At 33.2% G+C, this 13,330-nt stretch overlaps 1 protein-coding gene across 29 annotated transcripts in view; it reads left to right on the top strand.

The window, feature by feature from the left end:
* Positions 1-13,330, top strand: part of trol (terribly reduced optic lobes) — a 1,082,793-nt gene that overhangs the window by 865,206 nt on the left and 204,257 nt on the right. For all 29 annotated transcript variants that reach the window (XM_072534000.1, XM_072533999.1, XM_072534008.1 and 26 more), the window contains one exon: positions 12,525-12,656. In XM_072534000.1, coding sequence (XP_072390101.1) covers positions 12,525-12,656 — 132 coding nt within the window. The remainder of the gene's footprint in view (positions 1-12,524; positions 12,657-13,330) is intronic.

Raw genomic sequence — 13,330 nt, 5'->3', positions numbered from 1 at the left:
ACTTGTTAAGACCGATATTATCTGATCAACAAGATTCGAGCTGCTCGAACCGTAAGATGCTCTTTTTATTAGACCATTTAAGATATTTTAGATGTACACATAAGTTGGTTAGGTCCCTACACTCAAAACATAATTATCTTGACATACAAGGAAGATAATTCGTTGGTGGTCATCGTGTCTTTTTAAAAATAGGCATGTGGTGGATATTTTAGTTCTAAAACTATTTTCTTGTGGAATTTTTATATTACATTTTTACGTTTTATGATTCAACAAAAACATTTTAATTAAAAAAACTTTATTTTTTACTGGGAAAATCGTTTTCGAAATACAAATTAAACAAATTATTTGGTTTTGTATCTACTTGAAAGTAGATACATTTTTCCAGTAGTTTAATTTTATTTTTCTTACTCATAATCTTCAACCTAAAGAAATTTCACAGACAAAAAAAAAAAAAAAGAAAATACGAAGCATCAACTACTTGCAAAATAAAATAGAGGAAAACAAAAATAACAAATTCCTGTGGTTTTCCGGGTTTGACTCTGCATTCAATAATTTTGGCTTTTAAAAAACCATTGTTTTGATGACGTTTCGGCAAGGACAAACTTGCCATTGTCAAGTCAGCTTCTTCCTGAAATTCGAGTAGAACTGATTTCTAAGCCGCTGTATGTTTAAATACTTTGCACGGCTTCTTCTAATCGGTATCGTGCGCACGATGGACGGGGTCTTATTCACTAATTTCTAAATTTTTCTGTAAAATTGGTTTCCATGCAGTTGGGAGTCTTGGGTATCATCTCTTGTAGATATGTTTCGTGTCCCTTCAATCAATCTGAACGTTATAGCCTTGTTTAAGCTTACAATTTGTCAAGGAGAAGCTGGAGCTTTTTTTTGCGGGAGCTTTTGAGGAGGGCGAACAACGTTAGGTGTGAGTGAGTAGTTTTTGGAGTGGTATGCGGCTATAGAGCTGGGGCTTTGATAGTGGTAGTGTAGAAAAAGAGTGCTATGAGGGAGAATATAGACTAGCCAACTAAGCCATGAGCAGAAGGTATCTCCGGTGTTACCAGCCATACTAGGAACAACTCTGAATCAACGTTTTTGGCCTGCAGTTTTTTTTGTCCTCGATATTTAAGAGGATTGTTTCAAGGATGTCGTAATACTCATCAGGAAGTTCGTTACCAGCAAATGCTGGAGAGGATGAAACTTATGTTTGGAGGACCCTGGTAAGTATATGCTCTCGGCGGTGGCAAGTAGTCCTTAAAGTTTGCTTACCTCTATTGCTGGAGCTGGCTATTTTGCGGAGGACGTATCTTTTGGCGAGATATCGGACTTTTTATTGATGGTAGATTCGCAATTTGGTCAATTAGTGCTGACGGATAATCTGCACGTTTCCTCATATAATTTCTAAGGATTTCCTTTCTGCCAAAATGGCGTTGGTTTGGCGACTTTTTAGTGACGCATAGACATACGCCTTGTATTCGACGATAGGCCTGATTAAAATCTTGTAGGTGTGCAAGAGAGTTTTATTAGAGGTATTTCCCGACAGCGTGCCTAGGAGTTAAGCTCTTTTTCTTGCCCTGTGTACGGTGTTTTTGATGTCAATGTTATCTGGTTCCTCCCAGCATCGCAGTTGTGAGGGGATTTGAATAAAATGTGACTCTCTATTTCCACCTGACAATTCTGTTCAAGTAGTTTTGTGCTCTTTCGAATAAAGGCGCATGTCTCAGCGTCCCATTCTATGTTCCTGTAAAGAGTAGTGCAGTATCGTCAGCAAATGGATGTACTGCTTGATCTAGTTAAGAGGTTGGGGATGTCACTGTTTTAGATTATGTATAATATTGGTGTGATAGAATTGAGCCCTGGGGGGACTGCAGCTTGTGGAGTGAATTATGTTAATAGCATGTTAGCGACCTTGACACGGATTGTCTGATTAGAGAAATAGCAATATATATTATTTTTACGAAGGGTGTAGGCAGTTCAGCAAAGTGGAGCTTTTCAATCAGGCCTGTGTAGCAAACCTAATCAAAGGCCTTCTGGACATCAAGGAAGATGCCTATGGTGTACCTATTTGTTTAGTTGAGGTATTGTGATACCAAGGTTACTGCTTCAATCAATGCATTTCGTGAGAAGTGTTCAGTTCTGAATCCAAATTGTGTTCGTGAAGTGTGGATCTAGGAATTATACGAGTGTTTCTTTTAGGGTCCTTTCGTAGACTTTACATAAGGTGCTGAGTAGAGAGCTAAATCTATAGGATTCAGTGCTAGTTGGGATTTCCCTGGTTTGGAAATCATGACTGTTTTGGCTACCTTCCAAGGAGTAGGAAAGTAGTTCAACGAGAGCCATGCATTAATTATGTTTTTAAGCAGGGGGATAATACTCTCTAGGAGTTTTTTTTGTCCTTTATAGTAGTAGAATGTTTGATTCGTCAACTTAATACAGAAACTGGTTCAGTAATGTATTGAGAAACGCGATTTCTTTCTTATACATTTAATGACACTCCTGGGAATTGTTCTAATGAGGTATATCATTCCTTTGTCAGCCTTATCCTTTAAGGACATTGTCGATCATTACGGCCCATTTTACTCTATCTGCAAAGTTTTCATCCTTCTTAATGTTTCCGTGTTTGTTATGTGTTTATCCATGATATTTTCCACATTCTTCGATAACATTACATCTCAAAGCTGGTAAGTTTTTTTTCAATTGCATCCATAATTGTCCAGGCTTTAACTCCATATAAAAGGTCAGAGATTACATAGCATCTAGACTCTAGTTCTAATTTCTACTCCCAGTTTTTCGTTGCATAATCCCACTACTTTCATCTTATTGAAAGCGCTTCTGGGCATCTCAGTGCTTAATTTTATTTCAAGTCTGCAATCCGTTTAGCTCACAACCCAAGTAATTGTATCTGGCTACTTTCCCTAAAACTTTTCCTTTAACATAGATTTTTTTGTTTCCAATATTGTTCTTGACACTTTGACTGCCTATTATGATTTTTGTTTTTTTTTTGGTGTGTTCAAGAGCCATTCAATACCTCTCGCAGTATTGCAGTCCTTCTCTGCTATTCACAAGGAATATTGTACCGTTTGCATATCTATTATTATTCACTAGTATTCCGTTAGTTGACATGGTTTTATTGATGTCTCCTAGTGCTTCTTTAAATATCTCTCCTGAGTACATAATAAAAAATAGAGGGGATAGTACACATCCTTGTCGTACTCCGCTTCTTATAGTTATCTCTTTAGATTTTGTTGGTCTACTCGTATGATGTAGATATGTAACTAAAGATCAGTTAAAATAACAGGTATTAATATTTACCAAATAATAAAATGAGAACCTGATTATACTAACAGAAATTTTTAATACCAGAACCAAAAATAACTTACTATTAAAAACTAGAATATTTAGGCACATTATTATTTACCGAATGATAAAATGAGAACCAGATCCAGTTTAAACATAAATAAACACCTGTAATATATACAGGTATTTATATTTACCAATTAATAAAATGAGAACCTGATTTTACTAATAGAAATTTTTAATGCTGGAACCAAAAATAACTCGATTTTTAAAAACTAGAATATTTAAACACATTATTATTTACCAAATAATAAAATGAGAACCAGATTTAGTTTAAACATAAATAAACACCTGTAATGAATACAGGTATTAATATTTACCAAATAATAAAATAAAAACCTGATTTTACTAATAGAAATTTTTAATACCAGAACCAAAAATAACTTGACTATTAAAAACTAGAATATTTAGGCACATTATTATTTACCGAATGATAAAATGAGAACCAGATCCAGTTTAAACATAAATAAACACCTGTAATATATACAGGTATTTATATTTACCAATTAATAAAATGAGAACCTGATTTTACTAATAGAAATTTTTAATGCTGGAACCAAAAATAACTCGATTTTTAAAAACTAGAATATTTAAACACATTATTATTTACCAAATAATAAAATGAGAACCAGATTTAGTTTAAACATAAATAAACACCTGTAATGAATACAGGTATTAATATTTACCAAATAATAAAATAAAAACCTGATTTTACTAATAGAAATTTTTAATACCAGAACCAAAAATAACTTGACTATTAAAAACTAGAATATTTAGGCACATTATTATTTACCGAATGATAAAATGAGAACCAGATCCAGTTTAAACATAAATAAACACCTGTAATATATACAGGTATTTATATTTACCAATTAATAAAATGAGAACCTGATTTTACTAATAGAAATTTTTAATGCTGGAACCAAAAATAACTCGATTTTTAAAAACTAGAATATTTAAACACATTATTATTTACCAAATAATAAAATGAGAACCAGATTTAGTTTAAACATAAATAAACACCTGTAATGAATACAGGTATTAATATTTACCAAATAATAAAATAAAAACCTGATTTTACTAATAGAAATTTTTAATACCAGAACCAAAAATAACTCGACTATTAAAAGCTAGACTATTTGGACACATTATTATTTACCAAATAATAAAATGAGAACCAGATCCAGTTTAAACATAAAGAAAACGGTCAAATTGTCGTATTCAACAGTATATCGTATACATATCAACCATCCTTCCATGCTCTCCAAACCACTGATTTGCGATGGCTCGAATACTATTGAAAACATATTTAGATATATCAAGGCAAACCGAATAAGATGGACAGGTCCCGTGGTACTACCAGAGGATGACAGAGTGTTAAAGACAGTGTTTTTTGAAAGACCAGATAGTAGAAGATCAGTAGGCCGACCGAGAAAAAGATGGAAGGATGATGACAATGGGAAATAGAAGCGCAAGATCGTAGAGGATGGAGGGCGATAGTGGATGCGGCGAAGACTCACCCCGAGTTGTAAAGCGAGTGAAGAAGAAGCAGAAGAAGAATACTATTGAATCTATCTCTTACAGCCAGAAGTCTGACGTTTCAAGGCGATTAATTTAAACATTGCAGTCAATATTAATTATATCATACATATAAAGAACGACCTAGAGGGCAAAAGCGTCATTCACCTACACTTAAATGTAAGACGTAAATACGTTTTTTCAATTAGCTACAAAAAACTGGTTTTCTTTTTATTAACAAAAATCGGGATCAAAAACAAATCCTGTCTTCGAAAAATATCTGTATTAAAATCCATTACAAATTTAACTTAACGGTAGAAATCGATTAGGAATTCAGTACTGAAAGTATCGTCCCACCGGTTGTACTATTCTAGTCTTAATTGGTTAGGGTAAAGAAGGTGGAAGTTTTTGTGTACTAATTGACTTTTGAGCACTTCCTTTTTATTTTACATTTCATAAATAAGAAAGACGTGATAACCTATACGGTTTCTCCAATTTTATGATTCATAAATTCAAGAATTCATTGGATATGAGCGTTTGAAATATCCAGCCTGTGTATCTTTGCTTTTTGTAATAGTTGAATTATAGACCAGGAAAACGAGAAATTATCTAGACAATAATTGTAATTACTACCTTACAATTGCTTTAGTTTGTACAGGGCTAGATTGATAACTGCAATTTATATATATATATATATATATATATATATATATATATATATATATATATATATATTCGGTTTTTTATAATGTCTTACGACGTTGTCCGACTCCCAAACGCCACTGTATTCTGTCTTGAGTTAGGTCTTCGTCCAGATTTCGAGCGCTAATCGCTTTCCTAACTCCCAGGTTTCAGCTCTGTGGTGGTCTTCCTCATTTCCTCTTCTCTGGGGGTTGTCACATCATCGTTTTTTTAGGAAATCTTTCGTCCCCCATTCGGCTCACATGCCCATACCATATGAGCTGTTTTCTCTCAATATTCTCAACTATAGTGCCCTCTATACCCATTTGTTGTTTTATCAGTTCATTCCGTATTCTGTCGGCTCTTGATATTCTCATCGATCTTCTGATGGCATCCATTTCCGTGGCTTCGACCTTTTTCTTATATTTTTCGGTTATTCTCCATGTCTCAGCTCCATAAAGTAGGCTAGTTTTAACCATTGTCTCATAGATGTTCCATTTTCTTTTCTTTAATATTTCTTTACTCCGTAGAACTCCGTTCAAACATGCTATAGCTCTTCGTGCTTGTACAATTCGATGTTCTATTTCTCGTTCGTCTTTTCCACTACGGTCGAAGATGACTCCCAGGTATTTATATTCGTTGCATGGATTTATTTTTTGATTGTCATCGATATCGAGTTGTTCTGCTTCAGCTCCAATTGAGAGGTATTTTGTCTTTTCTAAATTGATATTTAATCCCCATTTCTGGTATTCTTCAATTAGTTTTCTAAGCATGTATTCCATGTCATCTTTGTCATTTGAGATCACCACCTGATCATCTGCAAACTGTAAAATATATATGTAATCCTGATCGTTCAATTGTATACCCATTCCTTTGACTTTCCTTTTCCATTGTTTCAGAGCTGCAGAGATATAAATCTTAAATAGAGTCGGAGAGATACAACATCCTTGTCTGAGACCCTTAGTAACTGCAAATTTTTCAGCTAAGAGGTTTCCGAATTTCATTTGGGAGTTTGAACCATAGTATAGATCTTTGAGAGCACTAACCAATGTTTGATGTATGTTTGATGTGCCCAGGACTTCCCATAGTTTATTTAGCGGGACTGTGTCATATGCCTTCTCAAGATCTACAAAAGTCATATGTAACTCTCTATTTGTCACAATTTTCTTTTCTATAATTTGTTTAAGACAGAAGATGTTATCTGTACATGAACGACCTGCTCTAAATCCTCCCTGTTCTTCGTCTTCAGACGATTGATAATCTTCCTCTATCAGGTCCCGTAGTATTCGACCGTATAGTCGACTCATTGAGCTTGTGACCGATATCACTCTATAGTTTTTACAATTTCTCCTGTCACCTTTTTTATATATTGGGGTCATATATGCTGTTTTCCATTCATCTGGTGTTGGATGTCCATTAATATATTCGTTAAATATCCCCGTGATCATTCTGTGTAATTTCTATGAGCCATTCTTTATTAATTCCGTAGTTACTCCCTCTGGTCCACTTGCTTTTCCATTCTTCATCCCTGCTATAGCTTTTTGAACTATGTTGATATCTATGGTAATATGCTCTCCCAGAATTTCGATTCTTGATGAATTCATATCTTCTTTAAATTCGTCTCTGTTCTCATTTAATAGATGTTTGTAATAATGTGTCCAATCCTCGGGATTTATGGGATTTAGAATCACTTTCTCGTTAGTCGGCTTCTTAACAGAGTTTATAAACTTCCACGCCTCAGTGCATTGTCGTCCTCCAATATAAGATTCTATTTCTCTGCACCTTCTATCCCATATCTCATTTTTGGAGGTCATAATTATCTTTCTAGTTTTCTTCTTCAGCAATTTTTTTAATTAACTTAAAAATACCAGCGTTTTGAAAAAAAAAAAATGAATTCAAAACAAAAAAAATTCATTCGGTGTATAAATCGTTATATCCTACAATGCAAAGAATATGGAGTTAAAGCGTTGTACCATTAGTAGGTATGTACCAAAAAAGTAAAAAAATTACTTTACATTACATTTTTATTTTTTTTACATTTTTTAAAAATTACATTTTTTTTGTATAAAATATTTTTTAGTAAAAACTTGCTCGTAATTAAAAATCCCGAGAAAAACTTGCTTCTCTAGAGTAAAGTATCAAAATTATTATTAAAGTTACAATTCACGATCTCAGTATGATAGCAAAGATTGTTGTTTATAAAACACCACGAAGATTTTAATAAATATATTTCCAGATATTTTAAAAACGGTGTTCGAATGGTTTAATCCAACAGAGCAGATTGTCATTTAGAGTAGGCCCATCAGCCGTTCCCTCTATCAATAAATTTTAAGTGTGTATCCCACTTTGCGAGCGGGTTAAATCCTGGCCTCGGATGTGGCGGCGCCTAGCACCGGTGTGTACGAGACCGATGCGACGACAGGTTATTTATTATACTGATTTTCACAAAAGTATTTTTTGATCAATCCGATCCACAATACGTGCATTATGGGAAGTATGGAGGGCGTGAAAATCGACGATTATCCTATTTAATTGGGGTTGATAGCTAATAACTAATCATAATCGTTAAGTTTCCGGCGAAATTCATTAATATAATTCGAGACGGTCGTTGTGCTGGGGTGTTAGTGGACGGTAATTTTACACCGGTTTTCTCTTTAAGCTTTTGTTCTAATAATGAACGGAAATGTTTTAGGTTATCGATAAAAGAATACACTGCTTTATTTCCCGGCTCTTATCTTTGTGTTTACCATATAGACTATTCGGGATCTGTAGAAATTCATACCATAATGGACATTTTCCATAGGAAGCTATTTTTTTGCTGGAATCCCTTCAGGATGTGCCCAATATCGATAATCACGATATGCGCCAGTCGCAAACCCTGTGCTAAATTTTTTATTTAACAAAATCTGAAAACAATTGAAAATTTCTTATTTTTTTGCTCCTATTTTCGTTTATAATTCGGAAAATATTGATCTCAGAGAAAAAATTATAAGAAGGTAAAAGTTTCGTTATTCAATTTTACACAATATTTCGTTAGCTAGAAATTGAAAATTTAATGTTTATTGTTGAAAAAATAGCAATAATTGGAAAAAAAGTACAAAAAAATGAAGTTAATCCTTTAAATGTTTTCGACTTTCTAAACTTGACCTACAAGCTCCATATTTCGCCTAGAAAAACCTTTTAATATGTTTAAAACGTGTGCTAAATTTTGTTAAGATCGGTCGGATAGGTTTTGCATAATAATTTTGCACTCCAGCCTACTGTAAAAAATCTCAAATTTTCAAATTTATAGTAGGCTCTAAATAAAGCCCTCAGATAGTTGCAAATATTTTTTTACACATAGAGGAAGGCTCAAACTTTCAAACGCTATTTGTAAAATTCAAATAGGTTCACTAGGAGAGCCTAGAAAATTTTTTAAAATTTTAAACATTTTTTATATATATTAGGCTTATAAACAAATTGAATAACTTTACGAGCTTTAAACATATCAATTTCAAAATTTATATACTTAAAGAATATTAAAAGACGCTTCTTAAAAAAAAGATACATTCGGCTTACTGGTTGCCGAGATATTGAAGGGCAAGGTCAGACCTGAAGATTCTTGTCCTTCCAAAAAAAGAAAAAGACTTTAAAAAAATTATTGAAGATTGAGTCAAAATAAAGCTTATTTATAAAAAAAAATTGTTTTTTTCGTTTCCCTTTGTTTTAAGAATTTAAATTATTTATTAACAATTTATAAATACATATTTGTTTACTAAAAGTAACAATTTACTTCAATGTATAAATTGAAGGCTCAAAAAAATGCATGAAGAAAAAATGCAATTACTTGTTTGACATACAATGGTTTATTGCAAATTTCCCAATTTTGCAATTAAAAATGGTATTTGAAAATATGATATTTGAAATCCTTGTCGTCTGAGACATCGATTCAAAAAAAAAGAGCAAAATTGGTTAACAAGAAGCCGAGATAATGCAATTTTTAGCGCGCGCTATGATTTTGAACTCGCCGATTCACATTTCGAGTGAATGTCCCCCACCACCACCTCTCATGCAATTCGAGCGACATTTTACGCGAAAACTGTTTTTTATTTGTCTTTTTTATGGATGTGGCCATAAAGCGCATTACGTAAAACTTTTCATATAAAAAGTACTTGACAAGACGAGGGTATTTGTTTAAAAACGAGCCCTCTATCACTTATGCTTACACGGCAAATGTATGCCAACTTTGACCTTCATTATTTTGGCAACCAGTAAGCCGAATGTATCTTTTTTTTTAAGAAGCGTCTTTTAATATTCTTTAAGTATATAAATTTTGAAATTGATATGTTTAAAGCTCGTAAAGTTATTCAATTTGTTTATAAGCCTAATATATATAAAAAATGTTTAAAACTTTAAAAAATTTTCTAGGCTCTCCTAGTGAACCGATTTGAATTTTACAAAAAGCGTTTTAAAGTTTGAGCCTTCCTTTATGTGTAAAAAAATATTTGCAACCGTCTGAGGGCTTTATTTAGAGCCTATTATAAATTTGAAAATTTGCAATTTTTTTCTAGTAGGCTGGGTTGCAAAATTATTATGCAAAACCTACCCGACGGATCTTAACAAAATTTAGCACACCTTTTAAACATATTAAAAGGTTTTTATAGGCGGAATATGGAGCTTGTAGGTCAAGTTTAGAAAGTCAAAAACATTTAAAGGATTAACTTCATTTTTTTGTACTTTTTTTCCAATTATTGCTATTTTTTCAACAATAAACATTAAATTTTCAATTTCTAGCTAACGAAATATTGTGTAAAATTAAATAACGAAACTTTTAACTTCTTATAATTTTTTCTCTAGGATCAATATTTTCTGAATTATAAACGAGAATAGGAGCAAAAAATGAGAAATTTTCAATTGTTTTCAGATTTTGTTAAATCAAAAATTTAGCACAGGGTTTGCGACTGGCGCATATCGTGATTATCGATATTGGGCACATCCTGAAGTGATTCCAGCAAAAAAATAGCTTCCTATGGAAAATGTCCAATCCAAAACAGATCCCGCCTAGACTAATATAACACTGCTCTAGGAAACTACGAAAAGATCACAATATCAAAAATTGACAAATGAAATAAGTTATATCGCTGTTCACAGTTATAAAACTAGCCTTAGTAAGTTTTACTTACTTAAATTGCAAAAGTATTCCTTCTAAAATCAAACTTTGACAAAGCTTTAATCGTTAAGGGTTATTTAGCGAGCCTCTGAAAGAATAGTGGAGTTAATGTGAATTTAAAGCAATTTCGGTTATTTTCTTCCTTAACCTTTCCATTTTCAAGATTCGCCGTTCCGTACTCTCCTTCGTCACTCATTTGTACATCGTGTCCTTTTCATTTAAATATTTTCCTCTTAAATCTTCTCCTACATAATCCTTCTATTTTTTTCTCGGTTTTCCTCTACCTCTTTTCCCTCAATTTCAAAAAGCTCTATCCTTCGTCCCACGTAGTTCTACACAGGTATTCTATTAGGTTATACTGCCTTACCATTCCTCATTATATTTAAAGTTACGAAAACCTTATCTTTCGTTATCCTGGGTATCACATTTATATTTAAGGCCCCCCTTTTACCCCTCTGGTATTCTTTATTTAGTTTTAGCTTCATTTTCTAAAGTACTCATACTAACTTTGCCTTATTTCAACATCGGATCTAAACACTCTTCCATCTGCACTCAATCTGCAGCCTTGAGTCAAGCCCTTTAATTATTTGTCCCTTGTTTTAGCAATGCTCTATAATATTCTCATCCTATCGGGCATCTTCAACTCTTTATAAAGCTTTCCAGACGATATTTCCTTAGCAGCTATATCGCTCTTTGCTTCGCTCTTTGCTGCCTTGTCTCTATTTTTATCTTCCTCTCGTTTAGACCTCTCATACCTCTCTCTAGCTCTTTTAATTTTCCTTAACCTTCCGTTGTACTTCATCGTTTGACCAACAAGTTTTTTTGTTCCTAGGTGCCCATTTACCAGATGCTTTCCTAGTACTTCTTCTCCCACTTGTACCATCAATCCCACCAATCATTTACCGCATCTTTTTCCTAAAACTCTTGGAACACTCTACTCATAAAAAGTTTTCCAAATGCTTATCCTTTCATTTCCACCACTTTACTTTCTGATGTCCTACCTGCTTTTCTTTTTGTCTCACTTTTAGCTCCGTCTCCACTATCACCGGTCTCTGTTGACTAGCTATACACTCACCCTTTATCATTTTACAGTTGGTAACACACAGCACAAAATCGACTTGACTGTTCCTTTCCTGCTACTATAGGTAACTTACTGGTCTTCAGTCTTTATAAAGAACGTATTAATCATAGCCAAATCCCATGTCTATGTAAAGTCCTTTATAATTTATTATTCCCATCCACCAACCTTCATGAACTCTACTGTATATTAACTTGCATCCGTCTCCAAAATCTTCGATTTATTACCTGTCTAACGAGTTTCTTACACAGAAAGTTTACCAATCCTTTTCCTTTGTATAAAATCGGCTTATCTATTCCTTCACCTATCATACTTTCGACGTTGAGCGTCGTAATCCTCTGGACTAGCTTTTTTTTTTGCCTTTCCGTCCTCTTCTACGGGGTAGCCCCTAGCTCACTTTTCGTAGGCGAGGCCGCAACTGCGCGTCGCTGACGAGGAACGCTCTAACCTCTAAACTGTTTTCTGTATTCCTTATTTCCTATTTAGCAAGGTTTTTACTGCCAGATGCCCTTCCTGAGGCAAACCTTCCTCCTTTATACAGGAGTGGGATTGGCACTGATAGTTATTGAGCTACTCAATCTACCTACTCACTACCAGAGGCAGAGTTAAGCAAATTGAATTAACTTAGAAATAATTGTGTTCAAACATAATAAAGACTTTTTCTGGTACATTGATTCGGATGTTGACATTATTTTCTACGTATTTGATTTGTTCGTCAATTCTAACATCATTTATTTGTTTCAGAACAACAACAATGTCCACCAAGAACATTCTCCTGTGGAGCTGGAGACAGATGCATTCCAGATTATCTATATTGTGATGGTCGGAAAGATTGTGATAACGGCGCAGATGAAGCCAATTGCACACCCGGAGGTGGTACGTATACAAATTTTTGGTTAAAAATACTTGTAACAAAAATATGTACATATTTTCAGCTGTTTAAAATTGACACCAGCGTATTATTTAAATGGTTATTAGAAAGACAATCTTTGACTTGCAATATAACAAAAATCTATGGATTCTATAGATTTTTGGTATTCGATCTCGGCTGTAATCCAGATATGGCAACATAGATATACTGAGTGTTTGGAAAGTCTTAGTAGAAAGTCCATTGTCGCTAGAAATTTCTTAACTCATAAAAAATGACAAATAAAATTTAAGTTTTTTTGACGAAATTGTTAAAAATACAGCTATTTATTTATTAGTATAATAACTATGTTGCTATTTCTATCCTAATGGCCGAAGCGTTTTTTAAAAATCATTAATCGTAAAATTTTTGTTTTAGGTTTAAATAATATGTTGGTTCTTTTTGTATATAATACATAATTTAAGTTAAACCAAATTGTAGGATAGATATTTTATTGGAATTTCGACTTCTAGGTCGAACATCGTTTTCAAAATGCAAGTTGTAAAAACTTAAACAAACTATTTTGTGTTTGGACACAAAAAATTATTCAGAATTTCACAAGAATGAAACAATGATTTATTTGAATATCTTAAATTTTGAAAACGACTGAAAGACTTAAAGTCAATAAAACTGTTTAATTCCT

The sequence above is a fragment of the Diabrotica undecimpunctata genome, chromosome 6, assembly GCF_040954645.1.
Source record: "Diabrotica undecimpunctata isolate CICGRU chromosome 6, icDiaUnde3, whole genome shotgun sequence".
NCBI lineage: Eukaryota > Metazoa > Arthropoda > Insecta > Coleoptera > Chrysomelidae > Diabrotica > Diabrotica undecimpunctata.
Note: the sequence above shows the minus strand (reverse complement) of the source record. Positions and strands in the feature narration are given on the sequence as shown.